General features: G+C 42.0%; 1 protein-coding gene across 1 annotated transcript; it reads left to right on the top strand.

Moving 5' to 3' along the window:
• Positions 1–13,269: 13,269 nt before the first annotated feature.
• LOC307059347 (olfactory receptor 2H1-like) lies at positions 13,270–14,207 on the top strand (the record flags this gene model as incomplete). Its single annotated transcript, XM_079713247.1, is given in 2 exon segments — positions 13,270–13,387; positions 13,390–14,207. Coding segments are annotated over 2 exon segments (936 nt in total).
• Positions 14,208–21,117: the final 6,910 nt, after the last annotated feature.

The following is a 21,117-nucleotide window of genomic DNA, read 5'->3' as shown; positions in this document are numbered from 1 at the left end:
AAGAAACTTTCTCAGAGTGTACACGTGACTAGGTATAATTCATATGGATTGGGCAAGAAGTATAGTTTCACATTCCTGATTAATGGGGCCCTGTTTTATTCCTTGCAATCCAGCTCAGCCTCTCTGTTGCTTCAGTGTTTATGGTGGTTTATCTTTCTTGATAGTCATCAACATATTCCCAAGTCCAAGACCATTCCTTTCTGGTCTGAAATCATCTACTGGTAAGTCTCTAGGATAACCCCTTGGCCTCAGGACCCCAAAACTATCATTTCAATTTTATCAAAACCTCAATTTAGGAGTAAACTGGCTTCTTTCCACAGAAATAGGCCAAGAAGACTTTTCTTTGGTCTAGGCCACCCTTAGCTTTTGATCAAGAACAGGCCTGTGTTCAATCATTGTGGGTTCCATACAGTTTTCCCACTATCTCCTCTGAAAGCCTGTTACTTTATAACTCTTCGTCTCAAAAAGTTCCCAAACCACCTGGAAGGCACAGAGCTCACAGCAGATACATGTTTTGCTCTCAAATGTTCCATAACAGTTCTTTTCCTTATAACATCAATAAACTTAAACCTCCTAATTGGGTTTTTTTCAATCAACATTTTATAATGAACATTTTCAAATATACAGAAAAGTTGAAAGAATTGTAGAGGAAACATCCATATATTCACCTCTTACATTCTACAATTAACATTTTGCAATATTTGCTTTATCACATATCTGTCCATCTAACTATCCCTGTCTCTGTCCATAAATTCATTTTATATTTTGTTGCATTTCAAAGTAAGTTGAAGACATCAGCATACTTCACCCCTAACACTTTATGATACATATCATTAACTAGAGTTCAATATTTGTTTACATTCCTGCTTTTGAAGTAAAATTTACATACTGTAAAATGTACAAGTCTTAAATTTTTGACAAAGCACACCCTATTTAACCCAAACTTTCCTCCATATACATCCAGTTGGATTTTTACCATATCTTCTTCATAAATTAGGAAAGTTTTGTTACCTTGTCATGGCTTTTCCCCCCCTAAGTGTTCATTACATTAAAAACTGTTTTTAATTGTGGTAAAAAACATATAATATGAAATTTACCATTTTATAAGTGTACAGTTCAATAGTGTTAAAAATATTCACAATGTTGCATAATAGATCTCCAGAACTTTTTCATCTTGCAAAACTGAAACTCTATACCCATTAAACAACAACTCCTTATTTTTCCCTCTCCCAAGCCCCTGGTAACTACTGCAGTGATTTTTTTTTCCTAGCCTCACTGAGGCTTGTGGGATCCTAGTTCCCCAAGCAAACCTGGCCATGGCAGCGAAAGTCCTAACCACTGGACCGCCAGGGAATTCCCCCCACTGTAGTGATTCTTAAACTTTATTTTTTAGCCTCAGAATTTGAAAGGTCAGTTTCTGCCCTCAAGTTAAAAATGAACTTGGGGGAATTCCCTAGTGGGAATTCACATGTGGGAGAGAGTGAAAGCTCTGGTCTCTTCCTTTTCTGAGGACACTAATCTCATCACTGGGTCCCCACCCTTATGACTTCATCTAAACATGATTACTTCCCAAAGGCCTCACCTCTAAATATCACTCTGGGGGGTGGGTTAGAGCTTCAACATACAAGTTTTGAGGGTACACAAACATTCAGCCCATAACAAAACTATCTGTTAAAGCAGTGTATAGATATTATCCAGGGTGAGATTAACTCGTTTACATTTTATGTTAAGTAATTGTAAACCTTATGGCCCTGAAAATCACCTATAGGAAGAGAATTCAAGATCTTTTGAGAAAAAGAGGACTTGGATACTCAGGTCAGATGTGAACCATAAAATTATATATATTTTAAAAAATGAAATAAAATGAACAACGAAGTTAAGCAATATTCATTATTTTCTACCTCTCCTAAATTTGTGACAAATATGTTCTATATTATTAATTTTCATTTATGATTACCTATACAGTGGAAATTTCAAGATTTCTCTTCTGGAAGTTCCAATAATATGCTTAGAAATTCATTTTACGTTTTTTTTCTTTGTAGGTAATATATACTAAAAGCCTATTTTTGGGGTGTCCAGGGGCCTAGTCCTCTAAAAGTCTGTGCCTTTCAGGGTCTGATTTTATGACTCCAGAACTGTTAAATACCATCAGCAACTTCTATACAAATCTTATTCACTTTTCTCTTCATATATGCTACCAAAGAACATTTTTAAAGCCCAGCCCCACATTTCCCCATCTTCCTTTATTCTTCTCAAAGCTTCATGAAAATACTTTGCTCCTTCTTTTGCCATGGCTTTATCTTCTATTTCTCAGGTATACCTATACTATAATTTAAAAATCTCAGGGTTAACACATGTACAGAAATAAAATTACCTACACTCAAATTTTACATGTTGGTAAAATTGTGGTTGGGAGGAGTTACTGTATTATACCACAAGTTTTATATGTGCAAATATTCATGTACACATATGTAAGCTACTTACCATACATAAAGTTGTACATATAATAAGTGAATGAATACATTCAATATATTTCATAAATTGCTTTGAAGAATCTTTTTTTATGAATCTTTATTTTTTCCAAATTTGGTTTAAGATGAGGGCAGAAACCTAATAATGTAGTTCCTCTCAATACCAAGCCAAGCCTAGTATAGAAATAGCAGATTTCCTATAAATACTCAATAATGAGCATATTTCCAGGCCCCAGGAAGCATCTCCCACTTAGTCTGTGTCCCTGCCCCATTTTCAGCTGTCATAAATCCTGCCACAATACCCTGTGTGCATTACCTCTTTCCTGCAGGAGCTTGGTATCACAGATACAAAGCTGGTTTGATGGTCCTGGAGTCTCATCTGATACCACCACCTATTGCAAGGAAAAGAATACATTTGGAGACGTTATGGAGGGATGGAAAATGTATGGGAAGCTGCAACCAACTGTGAAGTTCTGTTCATGGAAATCAACTCCCAGAACTACCAAGACGGGTGAGAAAATCAGGGACTCAGTCCTTGATATACCTTATGAAAAACAGAAATGGCATCCAATTGTCCTATAACGTAAAATGATCACCAGGCCATCCAGGAATAAAAGTATTTTGAAGGAGAAAACTTCCACAAGGACAATCCAGGCCCACCACACTCCCACTGCTTTCCTCCTTTCTTGGACCCACTTCTTCCTCCTTGTGATATACTGCAGACACTCCTCTTTTTACCTGCTGCATCTTTTTACCCGGCTTTCTTTTCCAGTCTTCTAACACTGTCCCGGTTTCTTCTCTGCTGGTTGGATCCAGCTCCCAAAGTCAATCGTGGCTTTGCCTGGACAACCAGTTTTGAAGTGGCTCCAGTGGATACCAGCCTCCTTTCAGGGATTTAAGCTTTGGTGGTGCCAGCCAAAGGGCCTCTCCTGACCCACAGGGCAGCTGCTTTTTGGCTTGATGTGTCAAATACTGCCCTGGATTTGGGGTTCATCAGCAGTACTAAGCTAGTGGTGATCCCATACCTTATTTTCCTGCATATTCGATGAAGGGAGGAGAAAAGAGAGGAATGTGACCAAAGTGAAAAGAAGGAATCACTGAGAATCTGAGGTATCTATGGGAGATGAGGGAGCAGGGGAAGACAAACTGAAAATGATAATATATCCAGAATACAACCTCCACTGCCACTATCTTGTCCCAAGCCACCATTGTCTGCATTGCCCTACAGTATCACGTTAGCCGTCCAGCTGGTCTCCTGTTTCTATCCTTGCCTTCCGCCTGCCTCTTCTCAATACCACAGAGTAGGCCATTTAAAACTTAAGTTGGATTATTTCATCTCTCTGCTTAAAACCCCTCAATGGGTCCATCTTACTCAAAATAAAGAGTAGCATAAAAGGCCCTAAAGAATGTGCCTTTTGAATCTCTCTTGTTCATTCAAAATAAAAGCTTAAGCCCTTACAATGGTATACAAGTCTATAGGGTGTGCTATTACCTCTCCTACTATTCTCCCCCTCATTCAACACTCTTCAGTCACACAGACCTTTCTATTCCTTTTTAGGCACATTTCCATTTTAGAGCCTTTGTACTGGCTGTCCCCTCCACCTCAAGCTACACTCACGATGAATAATCTTGCTTCCTTCAACTGTTTGCTTGTACGTAATCCTCCCAAGGAAACCTACTCTAGGTCCCCTATTTAAAATTACAGCCTACCCTCTCCTTCCAATCCTGACATGCCTTACCTTCCTATATAGCACTTTATCACTTTCCAACATGGTGCATAAGTTACTTATATTCTTTCTTTGTTTATTGTAGATCTCCCCTTCACTAAAATGTAGGCTCCCAGGCTTTTGAGGGCAGGGATTTTTGTCTATTTTGTTCACTGCTGTATTCCCAACTTCTAAAACAGTGCCTGCACCAGTAGGCGCTCAACTAGAAATTGGCTGAATGAATGAATGTACGAATGGATGCTGGGGAGGAAAGTAAATGAAAAACAAAAGGGGGCGGGGGAGGTAAGAGGCTGCTGAGAGCAAGAAGAGCGGGAGGGAGTTAGGAACGCAGGAGTAAAAGGCCCTTGTTTGGCAGGAACCCGCGGCGGACCCCAGCTCCCGACGGACCGGGCTCCAAAGGCCCGCCCCGTCCCCGCCAGCCGTCCCGGGCCCCAGGGTGTATTTAAGTGAACCAGGTAGTGGTGCCAGGATGCTCCCAGCCGCACCTCGGCGGGTTCGGAGACCCCAGTGGCAGCTTGGGAGCCCCTCGGCTAAAGTCCCGTCCCACGCTGGCTGAAGACACAGACCTTCCTGCCGACATTCTCCTCTAAAAATGAGAAAACTGAGAAATCTATTCTAGCTCCACTTCCTAGTCCTTCAATAATCATTTCCGGTGCCTTTCTAGGAAACCTCAACTCGCTGGTCGAGGAATTTCCCTAGAAAGCCTCCGTAGACTCCAAACGTGTTATTTCATGTTCTTCAGAATGCATCTCTTAAAACAGAACCACAATGTCATTATCCCACCTAACAAAATTAATTCCTGGGTACCATCTAATACTGAGTCCATATTAAAATCTCCCAAATATATAAAATACTCTGGTTTTTTGAATCAAGATCTAAAGTCTACATACTTTATTTGGTTATTTCTCTTAATCCTCTTTTAATTTAGATCTAGAATAGCTCCTCCATCTTTCACTTTTCCCCACACTGAGTAAATTGGGTCATTTGTCCTGAATGTTCCACATGCTGGCTTTGTCTGTTTGCATCCTCATTTAATTTGTTTCTCTAGCCTTGTATTTGTTAACTAGATGTTAGCTCTAAAGGTTTAGAGTTTGGTTTACCTTTATGGGTAAGCATTCTTACGTGGTGCTACGTACTTCTTTTTGCTTTATATCAGGAGGCATATAATGTCTGATTATTTCACTCTTTGTGATGCTAAGATTGATCAATGAATCAGCACTTGCTAGTGGGATCCCTCCATGTAAAGCTCCTCATCGACCTTTCATCTGGTGGTTTCATCCACTGATGATCTTTGCCTGAATCAACCATTTTATTGCAGAACTGGGATTTTCTAATTCAATATTTTTTTCACATTTATGAGTTGGAATTCCTTTTTAAACAAGGATTTTATCTCATTAACCTATCAATTCAGGGTTATTTGGTTATCCTGAAATGTCAGTTCAAACAGGAAAGACAAAATAAATGTTTACTTTTCTATTTAATTGCTAATTTTCAGGGTAAAAAGTTGTGCCCTAGGTGCCACGGCCACTGATACCTTAGCGGTTCTTCAAAATGGCCATCAATGAGCACTGCCTTCGAGTATTCATACTCTTGTGTATCTCCTTCCTACATTTTACCAGTGTTGGTTTGTGTGACCAATTGAGTATGGCAGAAATGATGTTATGTTACTTCTAATATTAGGTAATAAAAGAAACTGTGGCACCCCAGTGTTCATTGAAGCACTGTTTACAATAGCCAGGACATGGAAGCAACCCAAATATCCATCAACAGAAGAATGCATAAAGAAGATGTGGTACATATATACAATGGAATATTACTCAGCCATAAAAAAGAACGAAATTGTGCCATTTGCAGAGACGTGGATGGACCTAGAGACTGTCATACAGAGTGAAGTAAGTCAGAAAAACAGATATCGTATATTAATGCACATATGTGGAATCTAGAAAAATGGTACAGACGAACCTATGTGCAAAGCAGAAATAGAGACACAGACGTATGGACATCAAGGGGGGAAAAGAGGGGTGGGATGAATTGGGAGATTGGGATTGACATATCTACACTATTGATACTATGTATAAACTAGATAACTAATGACAACCTACTGTATAGCACAGGGAACTCTACTCTATGCTCTGTGGTGACCTAAATGGGAAGGAAATCCAAAAAAGAGGTGATATATGTATATACACAGCTGATTCGCTTTGTTGTACAGCAGAAACTAACACAACATTGTAAAGCAACTGTACCCCAATAAAAAAAAAGAAAAGAAAAAGAAACTGTGGCTTCTATCTTGGTCTCTCTTTTTTTCCCTTTCTCTCAGATCACTCACTCTAGGGGAAGCCAGCTGCCAGGCTGAAAAGTGAGACCCAGGTGGTGAGGAACTAAAGCCTCCTGCCAACAGCCATATGAGTGAGTCTAGAAGTGGATCCATCAGCTCCCTGTCAAGCCTTCAGGTGACTGCAGCCTGGGTCAACATCTTGGCTGCAACCTTAAGATAGAACTAGAACCAACCCCTAAACTGCTCTCAGATTCCTGACCTGTAGAGACTGTGAGAGAATATTCAATATTTGATTCTAAATTTGGGGATAATTTATTATGCAGCAATTGGTAACTAATATTTTTTGTTGTTTTCTCTTTTTGAGCATCATTAACTCATGGATTTTTAAAAAATATTCAAGGAATCTTAATCAATTGCATTTTTTTTTTCTTTTTCTTCTTGATGTTCAAATGATTCCATCTTTGGCCAGTGGGAGTCCCTTTATTTTGTTTCCTGTGTCCTTTTCATCTAACTCTAAGAGTCTTTGATGGTTTTCTTGCCTTCTGGCAGCACAAGATATTTCAGGCTCATCTTGTATATTTCCTGCTCCAGACCTGGAATCAGCCATTTCTCCAAGGACTCTTGGTTCCTTTCAGAGGGTAGAGTGATTGCATAGCTTTGTGAACGGTCATAACTTCTTTTAAAGCTTATCAAAATGAAATAAAATTAATTATGGGATTGAATCCAGGCTAAACCACTTGGTATCTGTGTGCATGAGAACCTAAGCAAGGTATACATCGTGACCCAGTTTCCCCAACTGTAAAATAGGTCCAGGGTGAATACCTAAGTTTCGGAGTCGTTATGAGGATTAAATGAGACAATATACAGAAATCATTTAACACATCACCTGGCATCAAATTTCATCATTAGAATAATAGAATTGCAAGTCTGAAAGGTACTGCAGTGATGACCAAGTACAATTCGTTCATTTCACACTTGAGAAACCTGAGGCCCAAGAGATTAAAATTTTGTCTAAAACTACAAAGGAGGATAAAATTAGAAGAGAAACTAATGACTCCAGAGTCTTGGATCTCATACTTGGGCTATTTTGATAAAAAGCAGTCTCTCCAGCCCGATCAGGGCTTTTATTTATTCAAAAACAAAAGAGGTTAGAAAGTACTAGGCACATTAGTTATAAAATGGTATTATGGAAAGTTCATCAATTTTATGTTCTGAAGACCTGTTTCCTGGCTCTGCCACTCACTAGCTTGATATTTTGGTCAAGTCATTTAACTCCATTGCATCTCAATTGCTGCATCTGTAAAACAGTAACAATAAATCCTTTAATCTCAGCTCATTGTGAGAGTGAAAATACAATATATGGTATATGAAAGTGCCTGGCTCATAATAATTGCTAAATAATGATCATTATATTAAAAAATTCCTTCAATCCTCCAATTTAATACAAATGTATCCTTCTCCTCTAAAGGAAATTGGGTTCTGATTAGACTGATCCCTAAGTCCCTAATTCTGAAACTGAGTTCAGTGAATACTGCACAAAGGCACTGAGCAAGAGGCTGCAGGAAAGATGCTATGCATGGTCACCCATCTTCAGACTGTAGTCTTTCTTCCTGATATCAATTTACTTAACAGTACTAACGTCCAGTACACATGTACTCACAGGGTATATTTATGAGAGACTTTGCTATAACCTTTGCTGATATGAAGATACTTTACTTCCACAGCAGATCCTTAGTATATGACTTTAATAATCTAGTCCAATTGAGATATAATTTATTTACATTTTTCTTGGTTAAACCCAATCTCATAAAATCTCCTAAATAATGTCCTAAAATAATTAATGCTGGAATTTTGCCAGGGATCCATGTCAAGCTTTTCAGCCTAATTCCACGGTTAATCTTTTTTCAGTTTTTGAATATTTGGATATTTGCCAGTCTTAGGCATGACTCACACTCCTTAAAAATGGCCTCCAGGGGCCCTGTGGCTAATCTGCCTGAAATTCAGGATCCTTCAAGCAATTTTATCTGGGTACGAAGATTTGCACTCATTTAAGGCAAGTAGTTACTCTTTTACTATCTCCTGGTATGTCCTGAAATTTAATTTCCTCATATTAATGTTTGTCCTACGATTCCCAATTTGAAGGTCATGATCCTTGATGGAGAAACAGAGGCCTGATTGGTGTTAAGTAATTCTATGGCCCCTCTGCTGTCTGTTGAAATTACCAAATTCATTTCCAGGGGCTTTTAAAAAAAAAATAACAAACATTTCAGGCATACAAAACAATAATAAAAGAAACACTTAACATCTATCTTAAGATATAAATATTACAGATATAATTATATCCCCTTGTCTACTCCTCTCCAATTCCTCTCCTCTTCCTTCTCAGGTTAACTACTATCTTGATATTGATGTTATTATTCCGATGCATGTTTATATATTTTTAGTACATATGTGGGGAGCCATAAACATTTTATAGTATAATTTACGTTTCCCTAATTTTATACAAATAGTTTGACTCTGTACATATTTAAGTTTGAAAGGCTTGATTTGATTTAGGTTCAATATTTTTGGCAAGAATGCTTCATAGAGGTTACTATGTACTTTGTACATACTCAATTTCATGGTTTTGAGATATATCCTTAATGAAAAATGTATCCTTAGCTCATTCATCTTATCTGTCACAGGTATTTTTCATTTTCCTTCCAACAGTCTTGTTCATTATTCTGATTATTTTTTCAGTTCAACTCAGAACTTTAGCAAGTATTTGTTTTTTGTCTTTGAGTTTATGGATTTCATTTTGTTTATATTGGCTGTCTTTTTGAAATAATTTTCTTGGAGTTTCCCCTTCTAAAAAGATTATGTCCCATAATTTTATGCTAGCCAGTTCATATTCTAGTGTAGGAAAGAATAATCTAAAAAGTATTTGCCACTTCCTCAAATTTTTAAATATACCTTTTGTGCTTTACTTAATTACTTAAGTAATTAACATAATTACTTAATTACTTCTCTTCAAGTTTCTACTGCTAATCATTATACTGAAATATACTGAAAATATATTATAGAAAAATACAATACTTTAGAAATATAATATTTTGGAAAATACAGCATACATTACTTATAATGCATGCTTGTGGGTTTTCATAATCCCCAAATTATAAGATATTTAAATGTATGTGACACATAGTTCTCTTTTAAATAAAGCTACTGATCACAGGCAAATACTGATATTAGTCAATGATGCTTTGCAGCAATATTTTTTCAGAATCGTTTCAATTCATTCATTTAACAAGAATTTCTTCAGCAACTGTTATAAAAGCTTGGGATACAGGAATGAACAAAACAGTTAAAGATCTCTGCGTGGTGGAGCTTACGTTCACGTAATTCTGATTAACTCGTGCTTCCATTTTCTTTCGTTGTTTTCCCTCTTCACACGCTGAAGAAGATCAATTTCATATTCAAGCTCATCTGTTCTCCATGTGGCAACAGGTCCAAACTAGCAAGCAGGGACCGGAACCGTCCAGCTTCTCAGGGTTTGTAGTGCTGGACCAAAGAGAAGAGTCCTCCGGGGGTCCTAGAAGGGCGAGCCGCGCGTTACCATGGAGACCGCGGAATGGAAAGGTTCTGTCTGCACTTTGGAGTTGAGCCCCTCGTCTCTGAGGTGCGGGTGCGGATTTTTGGACTTCACCTGAGGAGGCCTTTGCGCTCCTTCGGCCCCACCGCGATGAAGGCAGGACCCGCAGGGTCGGCGGAGAAGGTGAGTTTGCGGGGCAGGTTTGTGAGGCCCTGTCCGGGGTTCTGGCGGGAGCCCCTCGCTGGCCTTCTGGGGAGGGGCGGGGCCTGCGGTGGGAGGTGGGATGGGATGGGTTGGGACGTAGGAGGACCCGCCTGCTGAAGCATATTTATCTTTACCTCTTCTAATCTGTTTTTCTCTCCTTCTCCTCCTTCTTTAGGCCATCCTTTAATATTACAATTAAAGTTTTTTTATTTGGCAAACTGGTGAATATAGCGCTTATTCTGGGTCAGGCCTTGTCCTAAATGTAGTATACATATTGATGTTCATTCGTTTAATTCTCAAACAACCCAATGAGGTAGGTACTATCACTACCCCAATTTTTAGATAGGCAACTTGAAGCCTAGATATGCTAAAAGCTTACCGACAGTCGCATAGCTGGTAAGGTGAGGAGAGGAAACCCAAACGATATGGTGCTCTAAGTCTTTTCTCATGAATTCTGAAACTCTCATCAGAGCTTTAACTTCCTTCCTCTTTGCCAGTTTCTTTCCCCGTCGGGCTGCTTGGTTCTTTTGTGATTTTTGTTGATGTGGTACTATTCCCATTCATGACTTTCCCTCCCTCCCTCTCTCTTTTTTTCCTGCCCTTTTCTTTCAGGCCAGTAACCTAAAATGCAGAGTGGAGCCACTGAACTTCACTGGTATCTAAAGCCATACTGCCAATAGACAAAAAATGCAGAGCAGCTCCTGCCCCTTGGCTCAAAATATCAGTCACTGGGAGAAGGCAGTTACTTCTGATGGGTGTTCACAGGGATTTGGCCCCCTTGAGGAGACCTGTTCTGAGCAGCAGGCCCTGGAAGTCCTACCTGGAGAGAGACGGGACTGGATGTGGGTACATGATTCACCTAGCAGAGAGAAGGTCACAGTAGTGATGGGAGATGAAGAGCGAGATCTGGATGGAGAAGAATGGGTAAGAGGAGGCAGTGTTTCTGCTGGCCAGGGAAGAGAAACAACGAATGATGTGGTTTTCTTAAGGGCTAAAGAAAATAGTGGCTAAGTGCCTCCATTGAGTTTCTTCCTTAACCTCTTTGTTATTGACTGTATTGATAGTCTTTAAAGTTGCATGCTTTTTTAGGAAAGACTGTGCGTATCCTCTGTCTTTTTCTAAAATGGAATGAGAATTGGATTTTCCCTTTCTCTGTAGTCCAGAGAGATTGCTCTTTCATATCTTTCCTAGGATTTTAATTTTAACATGTAAATAATCCCTTTTTCTTTTCCCTTTGATGACATTCCTACATCTAGGTTCCATCCAGTGCCCAGGAAGGGCAGAGCTTGGCATATGAGAAGATTTTGGCATCAGCTTTCGATTCACGAGTTATTCAACATTGGCCCATAGTCATCCAGCCTGAAAATGTCATTCCTTTTTCTTGGGTCCTTCAAAAGAGAGGTGGGGAGCTAGCAGTCATTCCTGCTTATAAGGTGAGTTCTGGTGGAAAAGGAGCCAGAGCATATCTTTGAAATGATGGTACCAAGAACTGATTTTTAGTTGTTATACTTATGAATATTTTAAAAAAATAGACCTAAATGAACATTGGGCTGTATTATACCTGATATATCTATGGGAGGAGAGGCCAGCTCTCAGTATTATAAGGTCAGCTTTCCTTGTCAGCCCCTTGTACATCTGGAGCAGATGCTAAACAATTCATTCATTTATTTATTCATGCATTTAATTCATGCATTCATTCATACAACATTTGTTGAATATATTTTAAGTGCCAGATAATTATTCTGGGCAGTAGAGATTAAAAAGTTAAAAGTTTAATCTTTTTAAGAGATAAAAGTGATGTCTTGATAAAGTTTATATAGGAGTCTTTGGAACCACTCTTACAACTTTCCTGTAAATTTAAACTTATTTTAAAATAAAAAGTTTTTAATCATATGTGAATGAAACTAACCAAGCATTGTACAAAACCAAAACTCTGTTTAATGCCCCAAACTCAATATGGTGTATTTTCACTACTAATTTCATCTTATATGAAAAGGTAGCATTTCATGTCCAAGCCTCAGTTCTTATGGAACTTTTGCTGTTATAGAACCGGACAATAATCATTTTTTGACTGACACTATATTTGTTTTTATTTTCCACATTACACATAATGGAAAGATGAAGAAATCTCGACAGACCACATTTCACTCGCTGGTGAAATCTCCTGCAAATGTGTAAAGTAGACAGAACATGAATGATTCTAGGAAACTCATGCCCATCACTAGAAAGCAAGATTAATTCTACAGAAATGTTTGTAATCAGAAAATTCACTCAACACATGTTTCTTTGTAATTCCATCCATACATAATAAAGGGAAATTTCAATAGTAGCACAGTGCTCAGAATGTAATAAGTACTTGGGGACTTCCTTGGTGGCGCAGTGGTTAAGAAATCACCTGCCAATGCAGGGCACACGGGTTTGAGCCCTGGTCCGGGAAGATCCCACATGCCGCAGAGCAACTAAGCCTGTGCGCCACAACTACTGAGCCCTCATGCTGCAACTACTGAAGTCTGCACGTCTAGAACCCATACTCTGCAACAAGAGAAGCCAGCACAATGAGAAGCCCTTGCACTGCAACGAAGAGTAGCCCCCGCTCGCCGCAACTAGAGAAAGCCCGCGTGCAGAAACGAAGACCCAACACAGCCAAAAATAAAAAAAAAGTTTTTTTAAGAATATAATAAGTACTCAATAATTGTTTGCTGAATTAATTAATCCATATTTTATATCAGCTTTCTTTGCCTTCAGCCAGTAAGTCTGAGGTACGTGTAAAGCTTCGTCTGTCTCTCAGCACATTCATGGTTTCCTCCATTCTACTAGACAATGTTTGACCTGGAGACACAGGGGAAGAGAAGGGGCTGCTGGATGTTGATGTACCTGGGAAAGCTGGGTGAAAGGAACGGGAAGAGAAACGTCCACCTGGTAAGACCTGACAAGTACCCAGGGTGAGTTTTTATAAGACAGGTGGGAACGCACTGCTCAGACACCTCTCGTCCCTCTAGGTCTGGACAGGAATAGGTCATGGTCGACCACAGCTCCCTGGTGGACTTCCTCCTTCTGGGCTTCTCTGAACACCCAGGGCTTGAAAGAATCCTCTTCGTGGTTGTCTTGATTTCTTACCTCCTGACTCTAGTGGGCACATACTCATCATCCTGCTGTCCATGCTGGACCCCAGGCTCCACTCCCCAATGTACTTTTTCCTCTCCAACCTCTCCTTCTTGGACCTCTGCATCACTAAAAGTTTCGTTCCCCAGATGCTGGTCAACCTCTGGGGCCCAAAGAAGACCATCAGCTTCCTTGGCTGCTCTGTCCAGCTCTTCATCTTCCTGTTTCTGGGGACCACTGAGTGTGTCCTTCTGATAGTGATGGTCTTTGACCGCTACATGGCTGTCTGCCAGCCCCTCCACTATACCGCCGTCATCCACCCTCGCCTGTGCAGGCAGCTGGCAGCTTTGGCCTGGGTAATGGGTCTGGTGCAATCAGTAGTCCAGACACCACCCACCCTCCACCTGCCCTTCTGCCCCCATCAGCAAATAGATGACTTTGTATGTGAAATCCCTTCTCTAATTCAACTCTCTTGTGGAGGCACCACCTACAATGAAATTCAGTTAGCTGTGTCCAGTGTCATCTTCCTGGTCATGCCACTCACCCTCATTCTTATCTCTTATGGTGCCATTGCCTGGGCAGTGCTGAGGACTAACTCCACCATAGCATGGAGAAAGGCTTTGGGGACCTGCTCCTCCCATCTCACTGTGGTCACCATCTTCTACAGTTTAGTAATTTCCGTTTACCTCCAGCCCCCAAATCCCTATGCCCAGAAGAGGGGCAAGTTCTTTGGTCTCTTCTATTCAGTGGGCACTCCTTCACTTAACCCTCTCACATACACCCTGAGGAACAAGAAGGTAAAGAGAGCACTCAGGAGGCTGCTGGGGAAGGACGAGGACTCCAGGGAGAGCTGAGCGAGAACTGCTTGATGTGCGTGAAAAGTGAGAGCAACTTCTTCGTGGTTTTGTCAGGAAGTCTGTGTTCCCCTCACCTCTGCTCTCCTCACATCCATCATGTCACAGAAATGGATGACAACCACGTGTGTGTGCATGCATGCAAGTGTGAGTGTGAGTGTGTGTGTGTGTGACAGAGAGAGAGACAGAGACACAGAGATTGAAAATGTGCTAAGGGGAAGTACTTATCTCCATATGAAACATATGAACCAAATTTAATAGTTTCTCTATTTTGTATTTCATACATTTCACTTCCATGGTGATCTCCCCAATTTTATCATTTCTATTTCCAACTCACCTCCTTGGCACATCATCACTATTTCTTTACCTCCACTTCTAATTTCTACCATAGTTTCTTTACTTCTCCCTCGGGTTTTTTCCCACTTCCTTAAGTGTCTGTTTTGCATTGTTGTTCTATTTTATCCCCCAAATGACAGCAAGGAAGGGGGGAAGTTGAAGTCCAGGGGTTCAGAAACTCGCCCAAGGACATGCAGTGTTAGGACTAAAACCCAGGCCTGGTGACTTCCATCAGGCAACTTCTCGAATACACACTGTTGCTTTCAAAGCGTCGTCAGTATCCTTAGGCTGGAATTCAGAACAGAGCCTTAGTAGAAAGCTTACCTTCTTCAGTTCTAGTGTTTCATCTTCTACAGCACCCACAAATCGAAAACAGCTCAGACAGAGAGGGAGACCTCAAAATGTTTATGCCGGCAGGACAGTTTTAACAATGTGGGCTTTGGTGCCATCGACTGGCAGTATATAGTATTACAACTGGCATTCCAGACTCCTGACCTAAGACCTCTCTAAGGTCATCAGGTTTGTACTCTTGCTCAGAAAGATGATAATTATTATATTGTTATTATTAGGTATTTATATAGTGATTATGATATCCCAGGTACCGTTTAAAGTAATTTTCACACATTGACTCATTTAATCTCTATTACAACACTATGAAACAGGTAATATCGCCATCCTTTTTCAGATGCAGAAACTGAGACACAGAATTTAGTAGCAGCTTAACAATTTCAGGCATTTGGACCCAGGAGGGCTGGTTCAGGTCTCCAGGCTCTTAACCCTGTGCTTGAATACAAATAGTGTCTCCCCAGCACGGGTGAGAAGTCTCATATCTCTCAGTAAACTTTGAGGAGATCATCCCAGTCTAGAAATATGTCTAATTTATTAGACCCCCCCCCCCCAGCTGGAGGAGGTTTGCTTCCCTGGAATAAGAGTTTATCAGATGCTCCAAAGCATCCCCTGCGAACAAGAAACAATAGCTGCCTGGAGGAAGTTTTGGTACAGTTCATGTAGTGTGTTCCTGGCTTAACTCCCCCACTGGATTTCAGACTCATAGAAGCAAGGACCAGAATGTTGCAGAAAATCGGCCCCCAATTAGTTCTATAAATGAATGAATGAGTGAGTGAGTGAATGAATATCTCCAAAAAATGTGTAAAGTTTCCTGGGGTCCTAATCTCATAGATGCTGTCTCCCAGCTTTCCCCATGGCAGTGGCAACAATACCAAATTCTCTCAGATACATGCTGATGAAATAAGAAAAAGGGAAATCCTAGTTTTATTCTACTCCCAACACAAAATGGCTTTGATTCAACATTTACTCTGGCATCAGCACAGAACAGCAGCATTAACTCTATTTTAATCCTAATCTTCATTTTAGCCATTCATGTACTAATCTTCTTGCCTCCTTGACCTCCTAATTTGATTGTATCCTATACTAAATGTAGATCCCCTATTTTATATTTAATAATCCTAATCTCAACCCTACAAGAGATGCTAACCCTAGTTCTACTTTTCAAATCACTTATGTAATACTTTTTTGTCATGATCACCTCTATCCTCTTTCTCTCACTGGGACCTGGAAACCTCTACTTTTTTGGCCTGTTTATCAGCTCCCTGTGCCCAGAGGCCCTAATGTTCTCATACAGTAAAATCCTTTCTGGGCAGACTCTAGGGGAAATACAACAGAGAATTAAATGAAGCAGTGTAAACAATCTGTTTTAATGAAAACTGATTTGTTGAATACGTGGATTAACAGAGGTTTTAGGACTAACATCTTATTTTGAATGCATTCCGTCTGTGTGGACAGTTATCTACTGGATACCCTAGGGGAAAACCCAGCACAAGCTCACTCAGTCACAACCCTCAAAGTGTCCAAAGCAGATCAAGATGGTCAGAGACACAATTCCAACATAAGTAACCACTACACAGCTGAGTTGGGGGCAAGTACGAGGCCAAAGGCATAGAGAATGAAAGAATAGAGTGTACGAGCACTGGGTGGTGTGGGCATCAGAGAATTCTTCCCTGAGGTTTAAAACACAGCAGAGGGAACAATATTAATATGAAATATTTGCTGATTTACTGTGTGGAAAGAGCTGGCGTACATATGTTGTGCATTAAGATGGGAAGATGTGGGGGAAGGAGTTACACCAGGGAGCCAAATGGTTTAAGGAGAAAATATGGATTATTTTAGAAATATAGAGAGCCTACTGAATTGGATACAAGTGGAAAAGGGGATCCCTTGCAGATGATTAAAGACTACAGGATTTAGGTCCTGTGCGTGTGGGCACTTCCCTATCCAATACGGCACATGAGTTGGAAGCACTTAAGGGGACATTATTCAAGAACCTCAGGGTGTAATCACCAGTTCACTTCTGAAGGGCTCACTGAACCATGAATAGATCCTGAAGCACAGGGCCCAGCTTCTGTTTCCCCTGTGCAGAATTAGTCACTCATGCCTGAAGGGTACCAGGATATGCCACCCCAAAATATGTCTCTTTGGCATACGGATTATTTTAAGCTAAAGGCCCATTGAGAACCAGCAGCTGCAAGAAAACCTCTAAAACAGGGCACAAGTTTTCTTTTTGTAAATTTACTTTTATAAAGGTGTCTCCCTCCTGTACCAGGAAGAGGAGGACTCTTAACAAATCTTATCTAAGGAGAAGGCACAGACTTAAATCTGCATAACAAACCTTACTAAACAATCCCTATTTACCACACTTTTCCTGATCACTTTCCCAAAGCTGGCCTCCACTACCCAGAAGCCCAAAACCCCTTAACCCCTTTTCCTTTGTTTAGCTCAAAATGGTATATAAGCCCCAGTTCTAGCCACCCCTCCGAGTTCCTCAGCACTGAGTATTCCCAAGCATATTCGCGATGCACGTGTTAATAAACTTCAGTTTTTCTCTTCTTAATGTGTCTTTTGCTGGTCTCCACTTGCAAGGCCCCAGCTAAATAAAGAACCTAAGATGGGTTGGGGGAAAAGATTATTTGTCCTCCCCTCCACCCCGCCGAGAACACTGTGCGCTGCTTAGTGTTACTGCCCCTCGGCTCCCTCTGCCCACGACGTCGCAGTTCCGGCACAGCGCCCCCTCGCGGAAGCCTCCGTGCGGTTCACGGCAGCAACACAGGTCTCGTCTCCCACGACCGTCTCTAGTGTTTCCTTCCTGGCTCCAGGGGCCGCTTAAGTGGATGCCTCATTGGTTAAGTATTTTGAATATCACCCCTGTTTGGGGGGGAAAGCTGTCTGATATGAAGCCCACCCTCCGATTCCCCTCGGGTTAATGGACCCTGAAGTACAAAGTAACAGAATTCCCTGCTTCAAAAACCGGAGAGAATAAACTCTATCCACAGTGTCCTAAAATTACAATGGACCGTGGGAGGAACCACAATTGGCAGAAACGGCTAGGTGTGGGACTACCGCTGGCCTTGAAGCATCCAGAAGAAATCAAAGACCTGGGAAGAGGCTGAAAGTCAGCAAATAGACAAGACTGGGTGATGGACCTGCGAGGGTAGACAGCAGCGTGCGAGGTGCAGTGAACGCTCGCTTTGCAGTAGGCAGACCAGATGCGGTGGATCATTCTTTCCAAAGAAGGTTGCAGCAACATATTTATTGCATCCCACGTGTTCTTTTCACAGTGGGACTGATGCTCCGCCCACCATGACGTGAGACCCATGTTTCCTCTCCTTGAATCGGCACAGCCTTGTGACTGCCCCAACCAATGGGATACTCTCCCTCCCTCCCTCCCTCCCTCCCTCCCTCTCTCTCTCTCTCTCTCCCCACACTTGCCTTTGGAACCCAGGCACCATGTTGTAAGGAATTCCAGGCTGCATGGAAAGGCCAGGTGTAGGGGTTCCAGCTGACAGCTCCAACTGAAGTCTCAGCCAACACCCATCTTTAGACCCTTCTGATGATTCCAGCCCCCAGCCTTCGAATCTCCCCACTGTTCCCTGAGTTCCTGACCCACAAAACCATGAGAGATAATAAATGATTATTGTTTTAAGCCAGTGTTTTAGGGTAACAGGTTACGCAGCAACAGACAATAATTCACTCATCCTGGATGCTGGCTCTCCTCATCAGCTGTGTGACCCTGAACAAGAGTCTTCCTCTCCGAGCTGCAGTCTCCTTGCCAGGTAACAGACATGAGTGCACAACACCTTCCCACAGCACCATCCTGAGCAGCAGAGGTAACGAATGCAAGATGCCCACACTCCTGGCTGTTCTCTCAGGCTACCTTGTTTATTTATTTCACCTGCCTACTTACTTACTTCATCTTCCCTCTTTGAGAATGTACATCCCACGAAAGCCCATCTTGCCCACTGCTCTACCCCAGGGCCTAGAAGCACCTGCCACAGTAACTTCCCCATCAAAACGTGCTGATTAGGACTTCCCTGGTGGCGCAGTGGTTAAGAATCTGCCTGCCAATGCAGAGGATACAGGTTTGATCCCTGGTCTGGGAAGATCCCACATGCTGTGGAGTGACTAGGCCTGTGTGCCAGAACTACTGTGCCCATGCACCACAACTATGGAAGCCCTCGCTAGCTGCAACTGGAGAGAGCCTGTGCGAAGCAAGGAAGACCCAACGCAGCCAAAAAACTTTTGATTGATTGAAAAAATAACAAAACTAACGTAGTAGCAAAGTGTTCACAAAATTCTGTTAGTAAATGACTAGGGCAGGGAGGCAAGAGGCCAAGTCAGGGCAGAGCGGGAGCCACTGAGGCCTGGCAAGCAGTCTAGAGCCCACGGTGCTCTATAGTCAGGAGGAGATCTGAAGCCTGAGGGTGAAGCCCATCCTGACCGAGGCAGGGCTGGAGAGGCCAAGGGAACAGCTCTTCCCAGAACTGCTGAGTGGTGGTTGCACCACCCAGCAACACATCTTCCTCACACCAGGAGCCTCTGCTGGCCCTACTATTTGACCTGGTCCCTGTCTGTGCTCCTGCCAGCAAAGAATGTCTGGCTTGACCTTGGCACAGTGGAACTGACCCTCTGTAATTTGCAGCTCCGCTAAGTGCAAAGAAAGTTCAAGGTGGTAACTCTGGTCTCTTCTGTTCTACCCAGGGCTGGGATATAGCTCCTGCTGCTGCTTCTGAAGCCAACTGTTCACTTTCCACACTAAAGGCTTACCTAATCCACAGGCTTCTTCCCCTTTTCTCGAGAATATTCTATTGTGGGAAGAGGGGAAACTCAAATCAAGTCCTATTGGTCCAATGTGGATAATCACAGTAGAATGGCTTTCAAGTACTGCTGGTCCAAGATTTAACCACCCATGCTCTCAGGGAACTTCAGAACTTGGCTCTTCCACAGGATGGTGAAATGAGAGGGCCCATCCAATCCTTGTAGCTCTTTTGCAAAACAATGAAAATCACTTTAAAAAAAATCAGTGCTATGGGGAAAGAGAAAAATTGAGCTTCAAAAAGGCACTTCTCCAAGAGGACACAAAGAATTACAGAAGTCCCAAGCAATGTTTTGTTTTGTTTTGTTTTCCATTGGCCATTCAACACTTTCTTTCACGTGGATAGCCAGTTCCTGCCAAGATGCTCAGAGTTCTTAGACAAAGACTTTTAAGGCTGGAAGCACTCAGGGGCCATCTCATCTGCTGCCTCCTAGCAGTCATATTTTTTTGTTATTCTTAATTCCTAGGAAGAAGACTCCCCACATCTGTTCAGCCAAATGCTCCAGGCTCCCATAACTGCCCATCACTGTCAGAGAACTCATTAAACAGTAGCAACAGTGGCTAGTGTTTACCCAACATGCTCCATGAGCCAAGAACCATCGTGAGCACTTGTCCTTGCAGCCACCCTGTGGAGGGCTGGATGATGAAGATGGTGATGATGACGATGAGTCTTATCTTTGTAAGTGAGAACTTGGAGAATAAAGGAAATTTTTTGCATGTGGTAGAATCTGAAGCTTGGGTAGTTAGACTCCAGTGCCCACACTTTTAACCACTAATGTCATCCCTCACTAATCTCAGTCCTAATAGTGTCCTGCTTTGCCCTGCTAAGCCCTCAATGGATCAATAAAACACCTTTTTCCATCCCTCCACTGCAGTGCCTTTTCATCAACGTGGCGTCTCCCGAGCCTCCCTCCTTGGGCTGAAGCCCACTCTGTTCACAGTAAAGAACAAGGTGCTGAGTCACTCCGTTCACTGGTTTATTGAGATTTGGGGAGCTCCTTCCCCAAGAGACACCACAGTGCAAAAGGGACGCCACCTCCCGCCCCATAGGACCATCTTCCATCTCAACAGTCAGGGGTGCCTTCCTTTGGTCAGGATTCTCACCGAATATCCACTGGAAGCAGCTCCCCAAACCTGCCCCCATTTCTTCTCCTTTCTTTCCCCCAGAAAAACACAAAACCAAGGGAGCACTCTTGGGAGAGGATGATTGTGAGTGTGGACCAAGGGTGGTCCATGAGCACAAAGGAGAGGCTGGAGAGTGCGAGCAGAAACCAAGTGTGACAGAGAGGATGTGGACAGCCACACCAAACATAAATTGGGGCAAAGTGCGTAACAGTGTGCAGGGTGGGTGCATATGACTGTTAGAAGAACAGAATGATTTTAAGGTGCAGAAAGAAGAGGGTACGT

This window comes from Hyperoodon ampullatus (assembly GCF_949752795.1).
Source record: "Hyperoodon ampullatus genome assembly, chromosome: 10".
Classification (NCBI taxonomy): domain Eukaryota; kingdom Metazoa; phylum Chordata; class Mammalia; order Artiodactyla; family Ziphiidae; genus Hyperoodon; species Hyperoodon ampullatus.
This window is presented reverse-complemented; position numbering and strand designations above follow the sequence as displayed.